The following is a 21,824-nucleotide window of genomic DNA, read 5'->3' as shown; positions in this document are numbered from 1 at the left end:
AATTTGCACGAGCTCACCAAAATTGGACAGTTGAAGACTGGAAAAATTTTGCCTGGTCTGATGAGTCTCGATTTCTGTTGAGACATTCAAATGGTAGAGTAAGAATTTGGCGTAAACAGAATGAGAACATGGATCCATCATGCCTTGTTACCACTGTGCAGGCTGGTGGTGGTGGTGTAATGGTGTGGGGGATGTTTTCTTGGCACACTTTAGGTCCCTTAGTGCCAATTGGGCATCGTTTAAATGCCACGGCCTACCTGAGCATTGTTTCTGACCATGTCCATCCCTTTATGACCACCATGTACCCATCCTCTGATAATGCACCATGTTACAAAGCTCGAATCATTTCAAATTGGTTTCTTGAACATGACAATGAGTTCACTGTACTACAATGGCCCCCACAGTCACCAGATCTCAACCCAATAGAGCATCTTTGGGATGTGGTGGAACGGGAGCTTCGTGCCCTGGATGTGCATCCCACAAATCTCCATCAACTGCAAGATGCTATCCTATCAATATGGGCCAACATTTCTAAAGAATGCTTTCAGCACCTTGTTGAATCAATGCCACGTAGAATTAAGGCAGTTCTGAAGGCGAAAGGGGGTCAAACACCGTATAAGTATGGTGTTCCTAATAATCCTTTAGGTGAGTGTATGTGGCATTGATTCAACAAGGTGCTGAAAGCATTCTTTAGAAATGTTGGCCCATATTGATAAGATAGCATCTTGCGTGTTGTGGCTTCACAAATGCTTTGCTGCATACCTCGGTTGTAACGAGTGGTTATTTCAGTCAAAGTTGCTCTTCTATCAGCTTGAATCAGTTGGCCCATTCTCCTCTGACCTCTAGCATCAACAAGGCATTTTCGCCCACAGGACTGCTGCATACTGGATGTTTTTCCCTTTGCACACCATTCTTTGTAAACCCTAGAAATGGTTGTGCGTGAAAATCCCAGTAACTGAGCAGATTGTGGAATACTCAGACTGGCCCGTCTGGCACCAACAACCATGCCACGCTCAAAATTGCTTAAATCACCTTTCTTTCCCATTCTGACATTCAGTTTGGAGTTCAGGAGATTGTCTTGACCAGGACCACACCCCTAAATGCATTGAAGCAACTGCCATGTGACTGGTTGTTTAGATAATTGCATTAATGAGAAATTGAACAGGTGTTCCTAATAATCCTTTACAGTAGGTGAGTGTAGAAGTAAGGCAGTTCTGAAGGCGAAAGGGGGTCAAACACCGTATTAGTATGGTGTTCCTAATAATCCTTTAGGTGAGTGTATGTGTGTGTGTGTGTGTGTGTGTGTATATTTATATATGTGTTAGTCTGTGTATCTTTCAGAAAAAGATTTTCCAGCCACTGCCGTGGTTTCTGAAATCCATTGTTACGTGGATAGACACATTTTTGTATATTTTTTTTAGTTTATATATTATCTCCAAAACATCTAAAGTAGCATTGGATTTCTTATTTGGTAGCGTTGTCCTGAGGTAAGCATCAGGCCTGCCCACAATCCTGCTCTTTGAGAAGCATTTAGAAGATGGATGGATGGGTGGGTGAATATTCTCCCAGACTATTCATCTGTTTGTCAATTTCTTTCTCAAACATTGAGTAATATGTGGGCATGGCGCATGGCCACTTGCTGACTCTCTGTCTGGCACACATGCAGCTTCCTTCAGCGTGTGTTTGTTTCGGGGCCTGGAGCCTATTAGGGTGTTTGCTTGTCATGATTGTGAATTTTTGTGAAGACGACACTGTTGTTTGATGGCACTTTCAGGAAAACACTCCGTTTCATGTCGATTCTCCTGTTTTGCCTTTCTGAAGCTCTCTGGTTCTTCCACCACCTCGCGTCCTCCTGTTCTGTTGATGAGGGACCTGACAGAAATGCTTAGCACTGTTACTTTCTCTTGCACGTGAGAAGCTCTGTTCTTGCAAGACCTTTTCAGTTGATTTAAGAGAAACTGGACTGATCCTATTATTAACGATCAAAAATATTTATGGGGACGTACTGGGTCTTACTGTCGCCTCACCCCTCCAGGTTTAGGGCTTTGAGTCCTGCTTCCCCTCTGTGTTTAAAGAGTTTGCATGCTCTCCTTGAGATCATTTGGAGTTTCCCTGGGTACTCTGGTTTCCATGCTCTTATGCTGATTAGGGTCTCTAAATTATGTGTGTGCCCTGTGATGGACCGGCATCCCATCCAGGGTGTCCCCTGCCCTGTGTCCTGTGATGGACTGGCATCCCATCCAGGGTGTCCCCTGCCCTGTGTCCTGTGATGTACTGGCATCCCATCCAGGGTGTCCCCTGCCCCGTGTCCTGTGATGGACAGTAATGAATGGTAAATGGTTAATTATTTATAACCCTGCTTGTGAAATCTGTTGACTGAACCATGCGGGTCACATGGTTCTTAATAGCAAGGTGTGGGTAATAATCCAGTCAATGGGTAACCAAGATAAGTGCACAGTGGTTACATAGTCTTAGCATGGGCACGGCTCTGCATCCAGGGCAGCCTGGTGAATTGCGACCCTGCTTGCTGGTTACCCTCCCCCAGGCAGAACATGCGACTTGGGTGAACTGCCGTCTCTGCCCAGCACCCCACCCTCAGAACAGAAGTGGTTTTTGTGGGGCTCTTGCACCAGGGCATGGGTGTTTTGTGCCTGTGTTGTATTTGGTTTTTTTTTTCTCCCTTTGTCTTTTCCATCCCTTTCTCCTCCCTTTCGTACCGAAACAGGGTTTTCAGAACACAGAACAGAGTGGACGTCTGCTGCTTGGACCAGTCCCAGCACTTATCATTGTCCCAGTGGCTGCTAGGAGATCTGTGCATGGTGATTGTGGGATCTATTGATTGTTTGTAGATGGGTTGATTTGTTCCCTGTTGACGGTTGGTTACTTCGTTTGCATCTCTTATTCTATTATCCCCGTGTGGAAAGTGAGCCAGGTTATATAAAGGGGTAAGGAAGGGAGATCGTTACGGGAGAGTGCAGAACCCATTAGGGTTAGAGTAGCGTTGTCCGTTTCGGTGGTTCGGTACTTGACATGTTCTTTTGAGCATTAAAACAGTAGAATCTGATCTGGCTGCTTTTGATTTATTCCGATCTGGTTGCTGCTGATCCACACCACATGTGGATGCGTGTGTTAATGTCACAGAACCTAGACCAGGGGGCATAACAAGGGGTACAGGCTACTGCATATCGTCATGAAGCGTGTGTGCAGCGTATGAAAAGTTGACTAAATGGATGAATTGTGGTCAGAGAAAGCTACTCACTTGCCTGTGTTATTCCCAGGAGCTCCTGCTTGTTTAGTTGCACGGTGGAGAAAATACTGAAACTGAGGATTATTTTATTTAGTTATGCATGAGGTTGATTTATTAAACTTATGAATCGAGTGAGATTTTATCAGACACAATCTGCACTAGACCATAAATAACTGCTAGTTTTGCATCTCACGTTGTCCTTCCTTCCTGTTTCCTAATCTGCAACATGTCGGCATCAACTACAGCAGAAATACTCCGACTTTGGCCGCCGTCAGTCATAGTCATTGTTGATGCTGGTGACAAGCGATATCATCAGAGGAGTGTTAGTCTGAGAACGCACCTGAGATGGGTCAAAGTTCATCCCACACTTTATAGCAGAAATGAGGATCCAGCCACTCATATGTGATGGTTTGCATCGCGTCGAGGGTGGGGGAGGAGTTTTCGGGCAGAAGAAGTGCTGTGTAGATCTGGTTACTCTCACTCTGACCATCGGACGAAGACTGTAAGCGGTCTCATCACACTCTCTGTTCCATCTCTCCATTTCGACCTTTTTCTTCATCTTTCCTAAGGTGGTGTCGGGCGGATCCACCTTTTCCTGTCGTAGGTCATGGGGCATCGATTGCTGGATTCTTAATGTAAACTAGACGTCTAGCTTACGCAGGAATCCAAATGGGACGATGTTTCAGCACAGCGTGTCTGGCCTGGAAATAATGTAACCAGCATATGACACGTTTCTCACAGCCGGGTGAAAAGCACTATGTTCTTTTTGTCTGTTGTTTTACTTTTAGTTTGACTCGCTCTCTCACTCCTTTGACTCTTTTGACTCCCTCGTGCTCTTCTGCTGCTCTATCTGACTCCCCCACATCCCCCTCCCAAGTCTGTCTTCCTTGTTAAATCTATAATCTGTCGTTTTACTTTCTTAACCTTGTGTCTGGTAAATGGACATTATTGGGGTCGCTCTGATGTGGAATCATTAGCAATTTCTTCTTCATGGAAGCCATGACATTTTAGGTTCTTCGGATTTACACCCAGATCATGTCGAATTGCCAGACATTGATCTTCATATATAGCACATCTCCATCTTGTGTTTTCTTAGTGATCTGAGTGCTGTAAAATGTGGGCTTGGGCACTGCTTCCGATCTCATTGGCTGTTGCTGGAACGCTGGGAATATGGGCAGTGTGAGTATAACTTCTTTGGCCTTTCGATGTGCCTCTTTGCTAACGCAAATTGAGTAATCGTAATCAAGCCCTCTGTCACTCCAGGTTTGGGATTGCCGTGTCAAACGGAACAGTCAACCTGACGATGGAGTTTCCCTATATCAGGTAGGGTGACAATTTAACTTACATTCCACACTGATCAGGTGCTAGCAGAGCAGATAATATGAGTTTATCACATTTTTTTGTGTGTCTATTCCTGAGGAGCTCATACAGATCTACTTGAGGTAATATCCTGCTAGATAGATGAGATCATTTGGTTCTAATAAGGACATGTGAAAATATGAGAGTATGATTTTTGGTTTTATTGATAAATATGTAATAACCTTCATTTAAGAAAGAAACCTAGATTTTAGTTCCTTTTTGAGTCATTCACTTGTTCTTGGAATGAAGTTTCAATATTAACTAGAAGCTTCATGTGGATTTCAGGTAGCACCCTTTCCTGGTTTAGGGCGGTACCCCGACACCTCCTTTCCTGGTTTAGGGCGGTACCCCCAACACCTCCTATCCTGGTTTAGGGCGGTACCCCCGACACCTCATTTCCTGGTTTAGGGCGGTACCCCGACACCTCATTTCCTGGTTTAGGGCGGTACCCCGACACCTCCTTTCCTGGTTTAGGGCGGTACCCCCGACACCTCCTATCCTGGATTAGGGCGGTACCCCAACACCTCCTTTCCTGGTTTAGGGCAGTACCCCGACACCTCCTTTCCTGGTTTAGGGCGGTACTCCGACACCTCCTTTCCTGGTTTAGGGCGGTACCCCCGACACCTTCTATCCTGGTTTAGGGCGGTACCCCCGACTCCTCCTTTCCTGGTTTCGGGCGGTACCCCGACTCCTCCTTTCCTGGTTTAGGGCGGTACCCCGACACCTCCTATCCTGGTTTAGGGCGGTACCCCCGACACCTCCTATCCTGGTTTAGGGCGGTACCCCCGACACCTCCTTTCCTGGTTTAGGGCGGTACCCCGACTTCTCCTTTCCTGGTTTAGGGCGGTACCCCGACACCTCCTATCCTGGTTTAGGGCGGTACCCCCGACACCTCCTATTCTGGTTTAGGGCGGTACCCCCGACACCTCCTTTCCTGGTTTAGGGCGGTACCCCGACTCCTCCTTTCCTGGTTTAGGGCGGTACCCCGACACCTCCTTTCCTGGTTTCAGATGGTACCCCGACTCCTCCTTTCCTGGTTTTCCCAGTTTCGGGCAGTACTCCTGATATCTCCTTTCCTCTCCCAGTACCTGTGGCACATTCACCCCTCAGAGCTGCATTTTCAGTCAAATCACCAACCTGTGTGCTCTTCTGGGTGAGTCTATGCTAAACTCGTAGCCGTGCAGTTGTCTTGATTGTGCTTCCTTGTGGTTACTCACTCACTCACTCTCTCTCTCTCTCTCTCTCTCTCTCTCACTCTCTCTCTCTCTCTCTCCCCCTCCCCCCATCTCCCAGTTCTGTGGATTGTCGTGATACGTTTCCAACAGATCAGGGACTATGGGCAAAACTGCAGGGCCAATGTGGCCAGCTTGGTCGTGGGCTTCATCTCCACCCTGGGCATCTCCCTCATCGGGAACTTCCAGGTGCGTCCCTTAGGGTGGTGCTGTGAGTCGGGCTTAACTGCGGGGGCGGTTCGGCCATGTGGTGACACCGAGGGCCCTCTTGCGCTGAGGCTTGAGTGTGTAAGGCTGAAAGGCATGTGCACCGTGTCGCACGACAGAGCCAGTTCCTGCTTTTCTTCTGAATTTAAAAGCCACAGGATACCGTCCGTCTTTCAGGGTTCACCATGTCCCTGTGTGGCTCTTGACTCACTGGCGTCCCCTGCCTTTCTCTCTCAGCAATCGGTACTGATAGAGGTCCACCTGCTGGGAGCCTTCCTGGCCTTCATCGTGGGATTGGCCTATTTCTGGCTTCAGCTGTGGCTCACCTACAAGACGGAGCCGTCCCTGGACCGGTCCTGGGTGGGCCCACTCCGTGCCCTCCTGTGCACCATCTGCACTGCCCTCATTGTGGCCAGTATCCTTCATTGGGTGTGTGGTGTTGGGGGGAGGGGAGGCTCTAGAACCTACTTGGACACAACCAAATGATTTAAAGGAAAAATTCACGAGGCTTCATTAAATGCCAGACACATATTCATGTCAAGTAACAGCACAGAAACAGCAAAACATCATTTTGCAACATTTTTAGCGTGGTCTCCACCTGTCTTAACAACACCCACTCCTCACTGGTGCTCCTTGACGCTCCCTAGTGTCCATCCTGCACAAGAGCGAGCTCCGATCGGCGTCCGCCATCTGTGAGTGGGCTCTGGTCATGTCCTTCTTCCTGCTCTTTGGCCTCTTTGCTGCTGAGTTCCGCCACATTGACTGCCACCGGCTGATTGTACAGCCGACCAAAGAAATACAAGCGAGCAACAGTGTGTTCATGTTGCAGGCTCACACTTGACTCATCCAGCGGGTGTGCCCTCTCGCACGAGTGCAGAAAGACTTTTTTTTAGCGTTATATTATTCTGAGTTGATTAGGTTCATCTGGACAGTCACTGACTTGGATTCTCCACCACTTTTATTCACATGACGATAGACATTCCAGTCAATAGACACACGCCTGTTTTTACAAAAGACGTTTGCCAGAATGCAGTCACATACTAAGGTGAACACTTATCTGCTGTGGTGGTGTGTATAAATATCACGCCTACACAGGCTCTCAAGACAAACCTGCTTTTCACGTTAAGTTTCAAGTAAAAAAAAGACTTGAAATGTTTTATGCATGTCGTTTGCGTGACATTCTTTTTTATTACTTCTTTGCTTTCTGTTAAACATCTGTTTCATGGTGGATTTTTAGTCAACGAATGCAAAATAACGTTCTGTGCAGAAGCAGGCTTACGCTTAGGGTCTTGGGTTTATCCAAGAAGTCAGAATATAACGAGCAGTCATAACGATTAGTTCTGATAATGAAGCGTATCGCAGTCCCCTCCTGTGTCTTATAAATTAGAACATAACTGTGATTGCTAAAGCCAGGTAAGAGGGACCAAATTAGATTACGCAGAAATACACAAATACATAATAAACAGTACATTTACACTTATAGTTAGCAGAATCTTTTGACCAAAGCGATCTACAGCGAGGGAAACAGCAAATTACTAACATAGATGCAGTAAAGTAGTGAACTAGCCATAAGACCAGCTAGGCTGAGCTTCCAACGAGTGCCCAGGTACGAGTGTAAGCAGGACTGAAACCGGTACGCAACAGCTACACAACTATACATATAGGTCTAACTGTTAAAGATGTAAGAACCTAATAAAACTATGCAAGAGCATTCAATGAATAAACAGGTTAGCAGAAGAATTCATGGAACAGATGGGTGTTGAGGCGTTTCTTGCAGGTAGAGAGGGAGTCGGATAAGCGGAGGTGGTTCAGCAGCTCGTTCCACCATCGGGGAACCACACAGGAGCCAATAACAGCCGTTATTAAAGATAATGGCTTTTTCACTCCTTAGCAAACCCTAGTATTATCAATGACAGAACACTCATGAATTCCATTTAAAGTTAAATTTCTGTCACAAAATGTATTTGAAAGACTGCTAAAATTTCTCTGTTGCTTTTAGAATGCAAATTTTGCACCGTAGTAAAACCATGATGAATCAGATTCAAAGAGCAGCAAAATCGCTTCCCACCTTTCATTTAAGAAAATTAAATTAAATTCGAGTAAGAGGGCGCAGTGGAGAACGGGTAAAGATGAGTGTGGTTCAGTCACTTGCTGGTTTTTCTGCGGCATTTGCACCTTGACTGTCACGTGATCATGCTACACACGGCTGAACTGGTATAATTCAGCAACTGACAATAGCTCAGGGATTCCACATCATAATGGAATCTCCTGCAGACTGACTACAGGTCCGGACACCCACAAAACTAGGGTTACATTTAAGCCTTTTCGGGATATAACACAATGTAATAATTTAAATTATAGTAACGTGTCTGCATTTTAGTGACAATTTTCTGTTTAGACAAAGTTGCCCCCTTATCCTGACTGTAATGCATTATTTTTAAGATGCTACCCAGCATTCTTGTCACACTGGAGTTCACACCAGTTGTTTCACTGCCAAGCAAACAAGTACAAAATAGCCTAACAGAAGAAAACAGTGCAAAGATACAAGACCGACTTGCGTCTCCAGTGTCTTTCACGCTATCCTGCTAGAGTGGTAGACAAATTGTGAACAGAGATGAAGAGAACACTACTAAACGAGCATAAGCAAAAAATTCTAGACTAACCTTAGCCTCAGGGGCAGAGTAAGCTTAGGGCCACGGCAAATGTATATTATACATGAATAAAAGTAGATAAATGATTAATACATACACCTACCCATTTATAAAGTCACCAACCTGCAAAATGATTTGTGTTCACATACAGGTCAATGACGTCATACCTAGATGTCTGTTTCCACTAGCACTTAATGTTCCACTAGCACTTAACTTAATGTCTCTCACACACACACACACCCAGACAAGGGGAAAGAGGGATAAAATAGGGGAAGAGATCCCTAGGCTGTGTGTGTGTGTGTGTGCGCGTGCATGTCTATGTGTGTGTGCATTCTAAGTGTATGTGTGTTGATATGAAAGTGTGTGTATGTGTGTGTGTGTGCATATGTACATGTATGTGTGTGTGTACGCATACGTGTATGTGTGTGTGTACGCATACGTGTATGTGTGTGTGTACGCATATGTGTATGTGTGTATGTTTGTGTGTTGTGATTGTATGTATGAGTGTGCAGGTTAACATGGAAAGATTCCCAGTGAGTGTGCGAGGCCACAACAACGCCGCCCCGGGGCCCCCAGATGGCCGGGAAAGCCCCGATGGGTCATGGACCCAGCCGCCCCACAGCGGCCAGGTACCCGGGCCCCCCGCCACCGGATGGCTGCGCGCCCACCCAAGGAAGGCAGGGGGGGAGGCACCGGGCGTCCCCCACCGGCGAGCACGAGCCAGGAACCCCACGGCCACAGGCGGCAGCGCGCCGCCCCCCCCCCCCGGACCACCCGCACACCCCGCGGGGGCCCCGCCAGCCCCGGGGAGACCCGCCCCCCCCCCAAGAACCCCACCCGGGGGACCAGGGGGACGCCCCGAGAGCCACCAAGCACACCCGCCCCTGGCTACCCCGACCCCCCCTCCCCCAAGCCCGGATCCCAACCCTCCCTCCCCAGCCCCCGCATCCTCCCTCTCCCATGTCCCCTCACTGCCGCCCCCACACCGCCCCATCATCCACGTGCTCCCCATACCAGGACAAACCTGCAGACACACAGATCCATGCATGCACTCATACACACACTCAGACACGCACTCCCAGTCACACCTGCTCGTCTTTGAGGTCCGGCCGCAGATGCCCTGGACTTGCCCAGTGGACGGCCCAGAGTATGTTCCCCACCCCCCCAGATCGCAGGCGAGCGGGCACCACGCCGGAGACCGACAGCACCCCACAGATGCAGCCGACCCCCCCCGAAACCCGCCCGCCGCCCCCACTACACCCAGGACCCCTCACCCCGCCCGCCCCCCACACACCTTGATCATTGATGGTGTACATGAGTGTGAACTAAGGTGTCGTTGAGCTATGGGGGAGCATATGGGGAAAACACTACTAAACTTGGCTAGCCGAGCACGTCATTTTTGAGTGGTTTGGTGCACCATGGAATCGATAAATCCAGACTAGAACCTAAACATTTTCACAAACGCGTATTCATTGGAAATTCTAAGGTAGCAGGCAAACAACTTCATGGCTTTAATGAATGAGTGTATTTAGCAGCCACAAGGACAAAAGATATAGAATAGCTCTCTATACTAACGGTAATTTAATAAACATGGATAGATAACACTTACAGTGGATTTGCCTATTCTGGCAGTCAATCGTCCAGAAAAGCGCCTGTGTGTTTTCACTTAAGGCACTCGTGCAAAGCGCTGGTGTCCCTGTACTACGCCATCGAAAGTTTGCACTTCGGATAATTTGAAACATTCCCATAAATATGTAGTGATATTGAAGGAAAACATTTCTTATAATTAATTTCTGTCACACTTTGGCGTAATTATATTTTTAATATTTTTAAGCCAGACAGATTCGAGAAGCATCCCGTGTTTTCAGACTGTAGCATTTACTCTGAGTTGATTTTGTATCCGCCATTCTCATAAGCATTATTGCTACCTGAAAAGATGACATTCCTTGTGACATTATTTGATACAGAGGGGAAGAAGCTGTTTTAATGGAAATACATAAATATCGCATGAAGTGTGAGATCGACACAAGAATGACCTGGATGCTAATGCCTTTCAAACCTTTGCTCCTTGGGTCTCGTGGGGTGCACACTGTCGCATGGGCCAGTGGCGCAATGGATAACGCGTCTGACTACGGATCAGAAGATTCTAGGTTCGACTCCTGGCTGGCTCGGCAATGGCTTTCTTTTACTCTGGTGCCGCCTGCATTAGCCGCTCGATTCTACTGACTCACTGACTTCCTCTCTTCAGCTGCAGGAATGGAGCTCACAGAAGGCAAGCAGCCCCGTTTCCCATATGGTCTAGCGGTTAGGATTCCTGGTTTTCACCCAGGCGGCCCGGGTTCGACTCCCGGTATGGGAATTGCGGTTATTTGGTATCTGTAGCCTTTTATCTGGTCGTGTCCCTGTGCTAAAACAACGAAAATCCTCTTCCAGACAAGTCTGCCGATCTCTATAGATATACTGACGAGTAATTAGATGCAACGCAGCTGGACCTCTCAGTTAATTGACTCATCTTACACGCATTTCTGCCACACTTTGGCGTAATTACATTTTTAATATTTTTAAGCCAAGGCAATGAAAAATCTCAGAGGGGAAGAAGCTGTTTTAATGGAAATACATGAAAATCACATGAAGTGTGAGATCGACACAAGAATGACCTGGATGCTAATGCCTTTCAAACCTTTGCTCTTTGGGTCTCGTGGGGTGCACACCGTCGCATGGGCCAGTGGCGCAATGGATAACGCGTCTGACTACGGATCAGAAGATTCTAGGTTCGACTCCTGGCTGGCTCGGTCGTGGCTCACTTTTACTCTGGTGCCGCCTGCATTAGCCGCTCGATTCTACTGACTCACTGACTTCCTCTCTTCAGCTGCAGGAACGGAGCTCACAGAAGGCAAGCAGCCCCGTTTCCCATATGGTCTAGCGGTTAGGATTCCTGGTTTTCACCCAGGCGGCCCGGGTTCGACTCCCGGTATGGGAATTGCGGTTATTTGGTATCTGTAGCCTTTTATCTGGTCGTGTCCCTGTGCTAAAACAACGAAAATCCTCTTCCAGACAAGTCTGCCGATCTCTCTAGATATACTGACGAGTGATTAGATGCAACGCAGCTGGACCTCTCAGTTAATTGACTCATCTTACACGCATTTCTGCCACACTTTGGCGTAATTACATTTTTAATATTTTTAAGCCAAGGCAATGAAAAATCTCAGTGCCGATTCCCTCCAGTTGTAGGTTGTGTTGCCGTGCCACGTTACCCCAGTTTTTTGGCCATATATGTGAGCAGTTTCTAGGATGCTGGATGTGAAGCCAAAATCGTCAGAGATGCGAAGGGAATGTACGTGCCGCAGTGACCTTCAATCATACAAGCGCTCTGCGGGTGGGCGGGTCCTTGTCGCACTGGCCAACCACACGGGACCTGTCGCCTGTCTTGGCCAATCGGTCGGGACCGCTGTGAAACATTTCGTTGAAACAATTCTTCAACTGGCCAATAGGGGGCTGAAATATTTGTTGCACTAAAGCTGAAAGTACGCAGGCAAAAGGCAAAAAGATGCCAGACAGATTCGAGAAGCATCCCGTGTTTTCAGACTGTAGCATTTACTCTGAGTTGATTTTGTATCCGCCATTCTCATAAGCATTATTGCTACCTGAAAAGATGACATTCCTTGTGGCATTATTTGATACAGAGGGGAAGAAGCTGTTTTAATGGAAATACATAAATATCGCATGAAGTGTGAGATCGACACAAGAATGACCTGGATGCTAATGCCTTTCAAACCTTTGCTCCTTGGGTCTCGTGGGGTGCACACTGTCGCATGGGCCAGTGGCGCAATGGATAACGCGTCTGACTACGGATCAGAAGATTCTAGGTTCGACTCCTGGCTGGCTCGGTCGTGGCTCTCTTTTACTCTGGTGCCGCCTGCATTAGCCGCTCGATTCTACTGACTCACTGACTTCCTCTCTTCAGCTGCAGGAATGGAGCTCACAGAAAGCAAGCAGCCCCGTTTCCCATATGGTCTAGCGGTTAGGATTCCTGGTTTTCACCCAGGCGGCCCGGGTTCGACTCCCGGTATGGGAATTGCGGTTATTTGGTATCTGTAGCCTTTTATCTGGTCGTGTCCCTGTGCTAAAACAACGAAAATCCTCTTCCAGACAAGTCTGCCGATCTCTATAGATATACTGACGAGTAATTAGATGCAACGCAGCTGGACCTCTCAGTTAATTGACTCATCTTACACGCATTTCTGCCACACTTTGGCGTAATTACATTTTTAATATTTTTAAGCCAAGGCAATGAAAAATCTCAGAGGGGAAGAAGCTGTTTTAATGGAAATACATGAAAATCACATGAAGTGTGAGATCGACACAAGAATGACCTGGATGCTAATGCCTTTCAAACCTTTGCTCTTTGGGTCTCGTGGGGTGCACACCGTCGCATGGGCCAGTGGCGCAATGGATAACGCGTCTGACTACGGATCAGAAGATTCTAGGTTCGACTCCTGGCTGGCTCGGCAATGACTTTCTTTTACTCTGGTGCCGCCTGCATTAGCCGCTCGATTCTACTGACTCACTGACTTCCTCTCTTCAGCTGCAGGAACGGAGCTCACAGAAGGCAAGCAGCCCCGTTTCCCATATGGTCTAGCGCAGTGGTTCCCAACCTTTTTTAACTCACGGCCCACACAGCCAAACACATATGTTTCCGCGGCCCACTGCAAAAGAATTTAAACGATCCCGCTTTTTGTGTCGGGTTAACTAAGTACTCGGAAGCAAGGCTGTTAATTGTCTTTATTGAATAAACTGGTAATTTATTTAATTATATATCAAATTATGATTTATTTGATTTTGACTAGACATTTTTTATTATATTAACAATATTACAATTTCTATTAATAATAATTGGCGGCCCCCCTGCAATACCGTCGCGGCCCACTAGGGGGCCGCGGCCCACAGGTTGAAAACCACTGGTCTAGCGGTTAGGATTCCTGGTTTTCACCCAGGCGGCCCGGGTTCGACTCCCGGTATGGGAATTGCGGTTATTTGGTATCTGTAGCCTTTTATCTGGTCGTGTCCCTGTGCTAAAACAACGAAAATCCTCTTCCAGACAAGTCTGCCGATCTCTCTAGATATACTGACGAGTGATTAGATGCAACGCAGCTGGACCTCTCAGTTTATTGACTCATCTTACACGCATTTCTGCCACACTTTGGCGTAATTACATTTTTAATATTTTTAAGCCAAGGCAATGAAAAATCTCAGTGCCGATTCCCTCCAGTTGTAGGTTGTGTTGCCGTGCCACGTTACCCCAGTTTTTTGGCCATAAATGTGAGCAGTTTCTAGGATGCTGGATGCGAAGCCAAAATCGTCAGAGATGCGAAGGGAATGTACGTGCCGCAGTGACCTTCAATCATACAAGCGCTCTGCGGGTGGGCGGGTCCTTGTCGCACTGGCCAACCACACGGGACCTGTCGCCTGTCTTGGCCAATCGGTCGGGACCGCTGTGAAACATTTCGTTGAAACAATTCTTCAACTGGCCAATAGGGGGCTGAAACATTTGTTGCACTAAAGCTGAAAGTAGGCAGGCAAGAGGCACAAAAATGCCAGACAGATTCGAGAAGCATCCCGTGTTTTCAGACTGTAGCATTTACTCTGAGTTGATTTTGTATCCGCCATTCTCATAAGCATTATTGCTACCTGAAAAGATGACATTCCTTGTGACATTATTTGATACAGAGGGGAAGAAGCTGTTTTAATGGAAATACATAAATATCGCATGAAGTGTGAGATCAACACAAGAATGACCTGGATGCTAATGCCTTTCAAGCCTTTGCTCTTTGGGTCTCGTGGGGTGCACACCGTCGCATGGGCCAGTGGCGCAATGGATAACGCGTCAGACTACGGATCAGAAGATTCTAGGTTCGACTCCTGGCTGGCTCGGCAATGGCTTTCTTTTACTCTGGTGCCGCCTGCATTAGCCGCTCGATTCTACTGACTCACTGACTTCCTCTCTTCAGCTGCAGGAACGGAGCTCACAGAAGGCAAGCAGCCCCGTTTCCCATATGGTCTAGCGGTTAGGATTCCTGGTTTTCACCCAGGCGGCCCGGGTTCGACTCCCGGTATGGGAATTGTGGTTATTTGGTATCTGTAGCCTTTTATCTGGTCTTGTCCCTGTGCTAAAACAACGAAAATCCTCTTCCAGACAAGTCTGCCGATCTCTATAGATATACTGACGAGTGATTAGATGCAACGCAGCTGGACCTCTCAGTTAATTGACTCATCTTACACGCATTTCTGCCACACTTTGGCGTAATTACATTTTTAATATTTTTAAGCCAAGGCAATGAAATATCTCAGTGCCGATTCCCTCCAGTTGTAGGTTGTGTTGCCGTGCCACGTTACCCCATTTTTTCGGCCATAAATGTGAGCAGTTTCTAGGATGCTGGATGCGAAGCCAAAATCGTCAGAGATGCGAAGGGAATGTACGTGCCGCAGTGACCTTCAATCATACAAGCGCTCTGCGGGTGGGCGGGTCCTTGTCGCACTGGCCAACCACACGGGACCTGTCGCCTGTCTTGGCCAATCGGTCGGGACCGCTGTGAAACATTTCGTTGAAACAATTCTTCAACTGGCCAATAGGGGGCTGAAACATTTGTTGCACTAAAGCTGAAAGTAGGCAGGCAAAAGGCACAAAGATGCCAGACAGATTCGAGAAGCATCCCGTGATTTCAGACTGTAGCATTTACTCTGAGTTGATTTTGTATCCGCCATTCTCATAAGCATTATTGCTACCTGAAAAGATGACATTCCTTGTGACATTATTTGATACAGAGGGGAAGAAGCTGTTTTAATGGAAATACATAAATATCGCATGAAGTGTGAGATCGACACAAGAATGACCTGGATGCTAATGCCTTTCAAACCTTTGCTCCTTGGGTCTCGTGGGGTGCACACTGTCGCATGGGCCAGTGGCGCAATGGATAACGCGTCTGACTACGGATCAGAAGATTCTAGGTTCGACTCCTGGCTGGCTCGGCAATGGCTTTCTTTTACTCTGGTGCCGCCTGCATTAGCCGCTCGATTCTACTGACTCACTGACTTCCTCTCTTCAGCTGCAGGAATGGAGCTCACAGAAGGCAAGCAGCCCTGTTTCCCATATGGTCTAGCGGTTAGGATTCCTGGTTTTCACCCAGGCGGCCCGGGTTCGACTCCCGGTATGGGAATTGCGGTTATTTGGTATCTGTAGCCTTTTATCTGGTCGTGTCCCTGTGCTAAAACAACGAAAATCCTCTTCCAGACAAGTCTGCCGATCTCTCTAGATATACTGACGAGTGATTAGATGCAACGCAGCTGGACCTCTCAGTTAATTGACTCATCTTACACGCATTTCTGCCACACTTTGGCGTAATTACATTTTTTATATTTTTAAGCCAAGGCAATGAAAAATCTCAGAGGGGAAGAAGCTGTTTTAATGGAAATACATGAAAATCACATGAAGTGTGAGATCGACACAAGAATGACCTGGATGCTAATGCCTTTCAAACCTTTGCTCTTTGGGTCTCGTGGGGTGCACACCGTCGCATGGGCCAGTGGCGCAATGGATAACGCGTCTGACTACGGATCAGAAGATTCTAGGTTCAACTCCTGGCTGGCTCGGTCGTGGCTCACTTTTACTCTGGTGCCGCCTGCATTAGCCGCTCGATTCTACTGACTCACTGACTTCCTCTCTTCAGCTGCAGGAACGGAGCTCACAGAAGGCAAGCAGCCCCGTTTCCCATATGGTCTAGCGGTTAGGATTCCTGGTTTTCACCCAGGCGGCCTGGGTTCGACTCCCGGTATGGGAATTGCGGTTATTTGGTATCTGTAGCCTTTTATCTGGTCGTGTCCCTGTGCTAAAACAACGAAAATCCTCTTCCAGACAAGTCTGCCGATCTCTATAGATATACTGACGAGTGATTAGATGCAACGCAGCTGGACCTCTCAGTTAATTGACTCATCTTACACGCATTTCTGCCACACTTTGGCGTAATTACATTTTTAATATTTTTAAGCCAAGGCAATGAAAAATCTCAGTGCCGATTCCCTCCAGTTGTAGGTTGTGTTGCCGTGCCACGTTACCCCAGTTTTTCGGCCATAAATGTGAGCAGTTTCTAGGATGCTGGATGCGAAGCCAAAATCGTCAGAGAAGCGAAGGGAATGTACGTGCCGCAGTGACCTTCAATCATACAAGCGCTCTGCGGGTGGGCGGGTCCTTGTCGCACTGGCCAACCACACGGGACCTGTCGCCTGTCTTGGCCAATCGGTCGGGACCGCTGTGAAACATTTCGTTGAAACAATTCTTCAACTGGCCAATAGGGGGCTGAAACATTTGTTGCACTAAAGCTGAAAGTAGGCAGGCAAGAGGCACAAAGATGCCAGACAGATTCGAGAAGCATCCCGTGTTTTCAGACTGTAGCATTTACTCTGAGTTGATTTTGTATCCGCCATTCTCATAAGCATTATTGCTACCTGAAAAGATGACATTCCTTGTGACATTATTTGATACAGAGGGGAAGAAGCTGTTTTAATGGAAATACATGAAAATCACATGAAGTGTGAGATCGACACAAGAATGACCTGGATGCTAATGCCTTTCAAACCTTTGCTCTTTGGGTCTCGTGGGGTGCACACCGTCACATGGGCCAGTGGCACAATGGATAACGCGTCTGACTACGGATCAGAAGATTCTAGGTTCGACTCCTGGCTGGCTCGGTCGTGGCTCTCTTTTACTCTGGTGCCGCCTGCATTAGCCGCTCGATTCTACTGACTCACTGACTTCCTCTCTTCAGCTGCAGGAACGGAGCTCACAGAAGGCAAGCAGCCCCATTTCCCATATGGTCTAGCGGTTAGGATTCCTGGTTTTCACCCAGGCGGCCTGGGTTCGACTCCCGGTATGGGAATTGCGGTTATTTGGTATCTGTAGCCTTTTATCTGGTCGTGTCCCTGTGCTAAAACAACGAAAATCCTCTTCCAGACAAGTCTGCCGATCTCTATAGATATACTGACGAGTGATTAGATGCAACGCAGCTGGACCTCTCATTTAATTGACTCATCTTACACGCATTTCTGCCACACTTTGGCGTAATTACATTTTTAATATTTTTAAGCCAAGGCAATGAAAAATCTCAGAGGGGAATAAGCTGTTTTAATGGAAATACATGAAAATCACATGAAGTGTGAGATTGACACAAGAATGACCTGGAAGCTAATGCATTTCAAGCCTTTGCTCTTTGGGTCTCGTGGGGTGCACACCGTCGCATGGGCCAGTGGCGCAATGGATAACGCGTCTGACTACGGATCAGAAGATTCTAGGTTCGACTCCTGGCTGGCTCGGTCGTGGCTCTCTTTTACTCTGGTGCCGCCTGCATTAGCCGCTCGATTCTACTGACTCACTGACTTCCTCTCTTCAGCTGCAGGAATGGAGCTCACAGAAGGCAAGCAGCCCCGTTTCCCATATGGTCTAGCGGTTAGGATTCCTGGTTTTCACCCAGGCGGCCCGGGTTCGACTCCCGGTATGGGAATTGCGGTTATTTGGTATCTGTAGCCTTTTATCTGGTCGTGTCCCTGTGCTAAAACAACGAAAATCCTCTTCCAGACAAGTCTGCCGATCTCTATAGATATACTGACGAGTGATTAGATGCAACGCAGCTGGACCTCTCAGTTAATTGACTCATCTTACACGCATTTCTGCCACACTTTGGCGTAATTACATTTTTAATATTTTTAAGCCAAGGCAATGAAAAATCTCAGAGGGGAATAAGCTGTTTTAATGGAAATACATGAAAATCACATGAAGTGTGAGATTGACACAAGAATGACCTGGAAGCTAATGCATTTCAAGCCTTTGCTCTTTGGGTCTCGTGGGGTGCACACCGTCGCATGGGCCAGTGGCGCAATGGATAACGCGTCTGACTACGGATCAGAAGATTCTAGGTTCGACTCCTGGCTGGCTCGGTCGTGGCTCTCTTTTACTCTGGTGCCGCCTGCATTAGCCGCTCGATTCTACTGACTCACTGACTTCCTCTCTTCAGCTGCAGGAACGGAGCTCACAAAAGGCAAGCAGCCCCGTTTCCCATATGGTCTAGCGGTTAGGATTCCTGGTTTTCACCCAGGCGGCCCGGGTTCGACTCCCGGTATGGGAATTGCGGTTATTTGGTATCTGTAGCCTTTTATCTGGTCGTGTCCCTGTGCTAAAACAACGAAAATCCTCTTCCAGACAAGTCTGCCGATCTCTATAGATATACTGACGAGTGATTAGATGCAACGCAGCTGGACCTCTCAGTTAATTGACTCATCTTACACGCATTTCTGCCACACTTTGGCGTAATTACATTTTTAATATTTTTAAGCCAAGGCAATGAAAAATCTCAGTGCCGATTCCCTCCAGTTGTAGGTTGTGTTGCCGTGCCACGTTACCCAAGTTTTTCGGCCATAAATGTGAGCAGTTTCTAGGATGCTGGATGCGAAGCCAAAATCGTCAGAGATGCGAAGGGAATGTACGTGCCGCAGTGACCTTCAATCATACAAGCGCTCTGCGGGTGGGCGGGTCCTTGTCGCACTGGCCAACCACACGGGACCTGTCGCCTGTCTTGGCCAATCGGTCGGGACCGCTGTGAAACATTTCGTTGAAACAATTCTTCAACTGGCCAATAGGGGGCTGAAACATTTGTTGCACTAAAGCTGAAAGTAGGCAGGCAAAAGGCAAAAAGATGCCAGACAGATTCGAGAAGCATCCCGTGTTTTCAGACTGTAGCATTTACTCTGAGTTGATTTTGTATCCGCCATTCTCATAAGCATTATTGCTACCTGAAAAGATGACATTCCTTGTGACATTATTTGATACAGAGGGGAAGAAGCTGTTTTAATGGAAATACATAAATATCGCATGAAGTGTGAGATCGACACAAGAATGACCTGGATGCTAATGCCTTTCAAACCTTTGCTCTTTGGGTCTCGTGGGGTGCACACCGTCGCATGGGCCAGTGGCGCAATGGATAACGCGTCTGACTACGGATCAGAAGATTCTAGGTTCGACTCCTGGCTGGCTCGGCAATGACTTTCTTTTACTCTGGTGCCGCCTGCATTAGCCGCTCGATTCTACTGACTCACTGACTTCCTCTCTTCAGCTGCAGGAACGGAGCTCACAGAAGGCAAGCAGCCCCGTTTCCCATATGGTCTAGCGGTTAGGATTCCTGGTTTTCACCCAGGCGGCCCGGGTTCGACTCCCGGTATGGGAATTGCGGTTATTTGGTATCTGTAGCCTTTTATCTGGTCGTGTCCCTGTGCTAAAACAACGAAAATCCTCTTCCAGACAAGTCTGCCGATCTCTATAGATATACTGACGAGTGATTAGATGCAACGCAGCTGGACCTCTCAGTTAATTGACTCATCTTACACGCATTTCTGCCACACTTTGGCGTAATTACATTTTTAATATTTTTAAGCCAAGGCAATGAAAAATCTCAGTGCCGATTCCCTCCAGTTGTAGGTTGTGTTGCCGTGCCACGTTACCCCAGTTTTTCGGCCATAAATGTGAGCAGTTTCTAGGATGCTGGATGCGAAGCCAAAATCGTCAGAGATGCGAAGGGAATGTACGTGCCGCAGTGACCTTCAATCATACAAGCGCTCTGCGGGTGGGCGGGTCCTTGTCGCACTGGCCAACCACACGGGACCTGTCGCCTGTCTTGGCCAATCGGTCGGGACCGCTGTGAAACATTTCGTTGAAACAATTCTTCAACTGGCCAATAGGGGGCTGAAATATTTGTTGCACTAAAGCTGAAAGTAGGCAGGCAAAAGGCAAAAAGATGCCAGACAGATTCGAGAAGCATCCCGTGTTTTCAGACTGTAGCATTTACTCTGAGTTGATTTTGTATCCGCCATTCTCATAAGCATTATTGCTACCTGAAAAGATGACATTCCTTGTGACATTATTTGATACAGAGGGGAAGAAGCTGTTTTAATGGAAATACATAAATATCGCATGAAGTGTGAGATTGACACAAGAATGACCTGGATGCTAATGCCTTTCAAGCCTTTGCTCTTTGGGTCTCGTGGGGTGCACACCGTCGCATGGGCCAGTGGCGCAATGGATAACGCGTCTGACTACGGATCAGAAGATTCTAGGTTCGACTCCTGGCTGGCTCAGCAATGGCTTTCTTTTACTCTGGTGCCGCCTGCATTAGCCGCTCGATTCTACTGACTCACTGACTTCCTCTCTTCAGCTGCAGGAACGGAGCTCACAGAAGGCAAGCAGCCCCGTTTCCCATATGGTCTAGCGGTTAGGATTCCTGGTTTTCACCCAGGCGGCCCGGGTTCGACTCCCGGTATGGGAATTGCGGTTATTTGGTATCTGTAGCCTTTTATCTGGTCGTGTCCCTGTTCTAAAACAACGAAAATCCTCTTCCAGACAAGTCTGCCGATCTCTCTAGATATACTGACGAGTGATTAGATGCAACGCAGCTGGACCTCTCAGTTAATTGACTCATCTTACACGCATTTCTGCCACACTTTGGCGTAATTACATTTTTAATATTTTTAAGCCAAGGCAATGAAAAATCTCAGAGGGGAAGAAGCTGTTTCAATGGAAATACATGAAAATCACATGAAGTGTGAGATCGACAGAAGAATGACCTGGATGCTAATGCCTTTCAAACCTTTGCTCTTTGGGTCTCGTGGGGTGCACACTGTCGCATGGGCCAGTGGCGCAATGGATAACGCGTCTGACTACGGATCAGAAGATTCTAGGTTCGACTCCTGGCTGGCTCGGCAATGACTTTCTTTTACTCTGGTGCCACCTGCATTAGCCGCTCGATTCTACTGACTCACTGACTTCCTCTCTTCAGCTGCAGGAACGGAGCTCACAGAAGGCAAGCAGCCCAGTTTCCCATATGGTCTAGCGGTTAGGATTCCTGGTTTTCACCCAGGCGGCCTGGGTTCGACTCCCGGTATGGGAATTGCGGTTATTTGGTATCTGTAGCCTTTTATCTGGTCGTGTCCCTGTGCTAAAACAACGAAAATCCTCTTCCAGACAAGTCTGCCGATCTCTATAGATATACTGACGAGTGATTAGATGCAACGCAGCTGGACCTCTCAGTTAAT

The 21,824-nt window shown here is 47.6% G+C and overlaps 1 protein-coding gene and 25 non-coding genes across 26 annotated transcripts; all 26 read left to right on the top strand.

Annotated features, from left to right (window-relative positions):
• The first annotated feature begins 1,573 nt into the window (after positions 1-1,573).
• tmem150b (transmembrane protein 150B) lies at positions 1,574-7,490 on the top strand. The gene is made up of 7 exons (XM_023796848.2): positions 1,574-3,749; positions 4,344-4,426; positions 4,511-4,570; positions 5,692-5,759; positions 5,900-6,027; positions 6,283-6,460; positions 6,693-7,490. Exons 2-7 carry the CDS (start codon positions 4,362-4,364, stop codon positions 6,884-6,886), a joined length of 693 nt encoding a protein of 230 aa, XP_023652616.2. The 5' UTR covers positions 1,574-3,749; positions 4,344-4,361; the 3' UTR covers positions 6,887-7,490.
• Positions 7,491-10,794: 3,304 nt separating this feature from the next.
• On the top strand, positions 10,795-10,867 carry trnar-acg (transfer RNA arginine (anticodon ACG)). Its single transcript has one exon. It is a non-coding gene; the product is annotated as a tRNA-Arg (tRNA).
• Positions 10,868-10,983: 116 nt separating this feature from the next.
• On the top strand, positions 10,984-11,055 carry trnae-uuc (transfer RNA glutamic acid (anticodon UUC)). Its single transcript has one exon. It is a non-coding gene; the product is annotated as a tRNA-Glu (tRNA).
• Positions 11,056-11,415: 360 nt separating this feature from the next.
• On the top strand, positions 11,416-11,488 carry trnar-acg (transfer RNA arginine (anticodon ACG)). The gene has a single exon. It is a non-coding gene; the product is annotated as a tRNA-Arg (tRNA).
• Positions 11,489-11,604: 116 nt separating this feature from the next.
• On the top strand, positions 11,605-11,676 carry trnae-uuc (transfer RNA glutamic acid (anticodon UUC)). Its single transcript has one exon. It is a non-coding gene; the product is annotated as a tRNA-Glu (tRNA).
• An 834-nt stretch (positions 11,677-12,510) lies between these two features.
• Positions 12,511-12,583, top strand: trnar-acg (transfer RNA arginine (anticodon ACG)). Its single transcript has one exon. It is a non-coding gene; the product is annotated as a tRNA-Arg (tRNA).
• Positions 12,584-12,699: 116 nt separating this feature from the next.
• Positions 12,700-12,771, top strand: trnae-uuc (transfer RNA glutamic acid (anticodon UUC)). The gene has a single exon. It is a non-coding gene; the product is annotated as a tRNA-Glu (tRNA).
• A 360-nt stretch (positions 12,772-13,131) lies between these two features.
• On the top strand, positions 13,132-13,204 carry trnar-acg (transfer RNA arginine (anticodon ACG)). The gene has a single exon. It is a non-coding gene; the product is annotated as a tRNA-Arg (tRNA).
• A 1,350-nt stretch (positions 13,205-14,554) lies between these two features.
• trnar-acg (transfer RNA arginine (anticodon ACG)) lies at positions 14,555-14,627 on the top strand. The gene has a single exon. It is a non-coding gene; the product is annotated as a tRNA-Arg (tRNA).
• A 116-nt stretch (positions 14,628-14,743) lies between these two features.
• Positions 14,744-14,815, top strand: trnae-uuc (transfer RNA glutamic acid (anticodon UUC)). The gene has a single exon. It is a non-coding gene; the product is annotated as a tRNA-Glu (tRNA).
• Positions 14,816-15,649: 834 nt separating this feature from the next.
• On the top strand, positions 15,650-15,722 carry trnar-acg (transfer RNA arginine (anticodon ACG)). The gene has a single exon. It is a non-coding gene; the product is annotated as a tRNA-Arg (tRNA).
• A 116-nt stretch (positions 15,723-15,838) lies between these two features.
• trnae-uuc (transfer RNA glutamic acid (anticodon UUC)) lies at positions 15,839-15,910 on the top strand. Its single transcript has one exon. It is a non-coding gene; the product is annotated as a tRNA-Glu (tRNA).
• Positions 15,911-16,270: 360 nt separating this feature from the next.
• On the top strand, positions 16,271-16,343 carry trnar-acg (transfer RNA arginine (anticodon ACG)). Its single transcript has one exon. It is a non-coding gene; the product is annotated as a tRNA-Arg (tRNA).
• Positions 16,344-16,459: 116 nt separating this feature from the next.
• Positions 16,460-16,531, top strand: trnae-uuc (transfer RNA glutamic acid (anticodon UUC)). Its single transcript has one exon. It is a non-coding gene; the product is annotated as a tRNA-Glu (tRNA).
• An 834-nt stretch (positions 16,532-17,365) lies between these two features.
• trnar-acg (transfer RNA arginine (anticodon ACG)) lies at positions 17,366-17,438 on the top strand. The gene has a single exon. It is a non-coding gene; the product is annotated as a tRNA-Arg (tRNA).
• Positions 17,439-17,554: 116 nt separating this feature from the next.
• Positions 17,555-17,626, top strand: trnae-uuc (transfer RNA glutamic acid (anticodon UUC)). Its single transcript has one exon. It is a non-coding gene; the product is annotated as a tRNA-Glu (tRNA).
• A 360-nt stretch (positions 17,627-17,986) lies between these two features.
• On the top strand, positions 17,987-18,059 carry trnar-acg (transfer RNA arginine (anticodon ACG)). Its single transcript has one exon. It is a non-coding gene; the product is annotated as a tRNA-Arg (tRNA).
• A 116-nt stretch (positions 18,060-18,175) lies between these two features.
• On the top strand, positions 18,176-18,247 carry trnae-uuc (transfer RNA glutamic acid (anticodon UUC)). The gene has a single exon. It is a non-coding gene; the product is annotated as a tRNA-Glu (tRNA).
• Positions 18,248-18,607: 360 nt separating this feature from the next.
• Positions 18,608-18,680, top strand: trnar-acg (transfer RNA arginine (anticodon ACG)). Its single transcript has one exon. It is a non-coding gene; the product is annotated as a tRNA-Arg (tRNA).
• Positions 18,681-18,796: 116 nt separating this feature from the next.
• trnae-uuc (transfer RNA glutamic acid (anticodon UUC)) lies at positions 18,797-18,868 on the top strand. Its single transcript has one exon. It is a non-coding gene; the product is annotated as a tRNA-Glu (tRNA).
• Positions 18,869-19,702: 834 nt separating this feature from the next.
• trnar-acg (transfer RNA arginine (anticodon ACG)) lies at positions 19,703-19,775 on the top strand. Its single transcript has one exon. It is a non-coding gene; the product is annotated as a tRNA-Arg (tRNA).
• Positions 19,776-19,891: 116 nt separating this feature from the next.
• trnae-uuc (transfer RNA glutamic acid (anticodon UUC)) lies at positions 19,892-19,963 on the top strand. Its single transcript has one exon. It is a non-coding gene; the product is annotated as a tRNA-Glu (tRNA).
• An 834-nt stretch (positions 19,964-20,797) lies between these two features.
• Positions 20,798-20,870, top strand: trnar-acg (transfer RNA arginine (anticodon ACG)). Its single transcript has one exon. It is a non-coding gene; the product is annotated as a tRNA-Arg (tRNA).
• A 116-nt stretch (positions 20,871-20,986) lies between these two features.
• Positions 20,987-21,058, top strand: trnae-uuc (transfer RNA glutamic acid (anticodon UUC)). The gene has a single exon. It is a non-coding gene; the product is annotated as a tRNA-Glu (tRNA).
• Positions 21,059-21,418: 360 nt separating this feature from the next.
• On the top strand, positions 21,419-21,491 carry trnar-acg (transfer RNA arginine (anticodon ACG)). Its single transcript has one exon. It is a non-coding gene; the product is annotated as a tRNA-Arg (tRNA).
• A 116-nt stretch (positions 21,492-21,607) lies between these two features.
• Positions 21,608-21,679, top strand: trnae-uuc (transfer RNA glutamic acid (anticodon UUC)). The gene has a single exon. It is a non-coding gene; the product is annotated as a tRNA-Glu (tRNA).
• The last annotated feature ends 145 nt before the right edge of the window (positions 21,680-21,824 follow it).

Source organism: Paramormyrops kingsleyae, chromosome 22 (assembly GCF_048594095.1).
Source record: "Paramormyrops kingsleyae isolate MSU_618 chromosome 22, PKINGS_0.4, whole genome shotgun sequence".
Lineage (NCBI taxonomy): Eukaryota > Metazoa > Chordata > Actinopteri > Osteoglossiformes > Mormyridae > Paramormyrops > Paramormyrops kingsleyae.
Note: the sequence above shows the minus strand (reverse complement) of the source record. Positions and strands in the feature narration are given on the sequence as shown.

Excerpts from the sequence above, each read along its gene's own strand:
- tmem150b (XM_023796848.2), top strand. The coding sequence starts at position 4,362 with ATGTGGGCTTGGGCACTGCTTCCGATCTCATTGGCTGTTGCTGGAACG. Across the intron at positions 4,571-5,691 it reads ATGGAGTTTCCCTATATCAG|TACCTGTGGCACATTCACCC; the intron begins GTAGGGTGACAA and ends TTCCTCTCCCAG. Across the intron at positions 6,028-6,282 it reads CCCTCATCGGGAACTTCCAG|CAATCGGTACTGATAGAGGT; the intron begins GTGCGTCCCTTA and ends TTTCTCTCTCAG.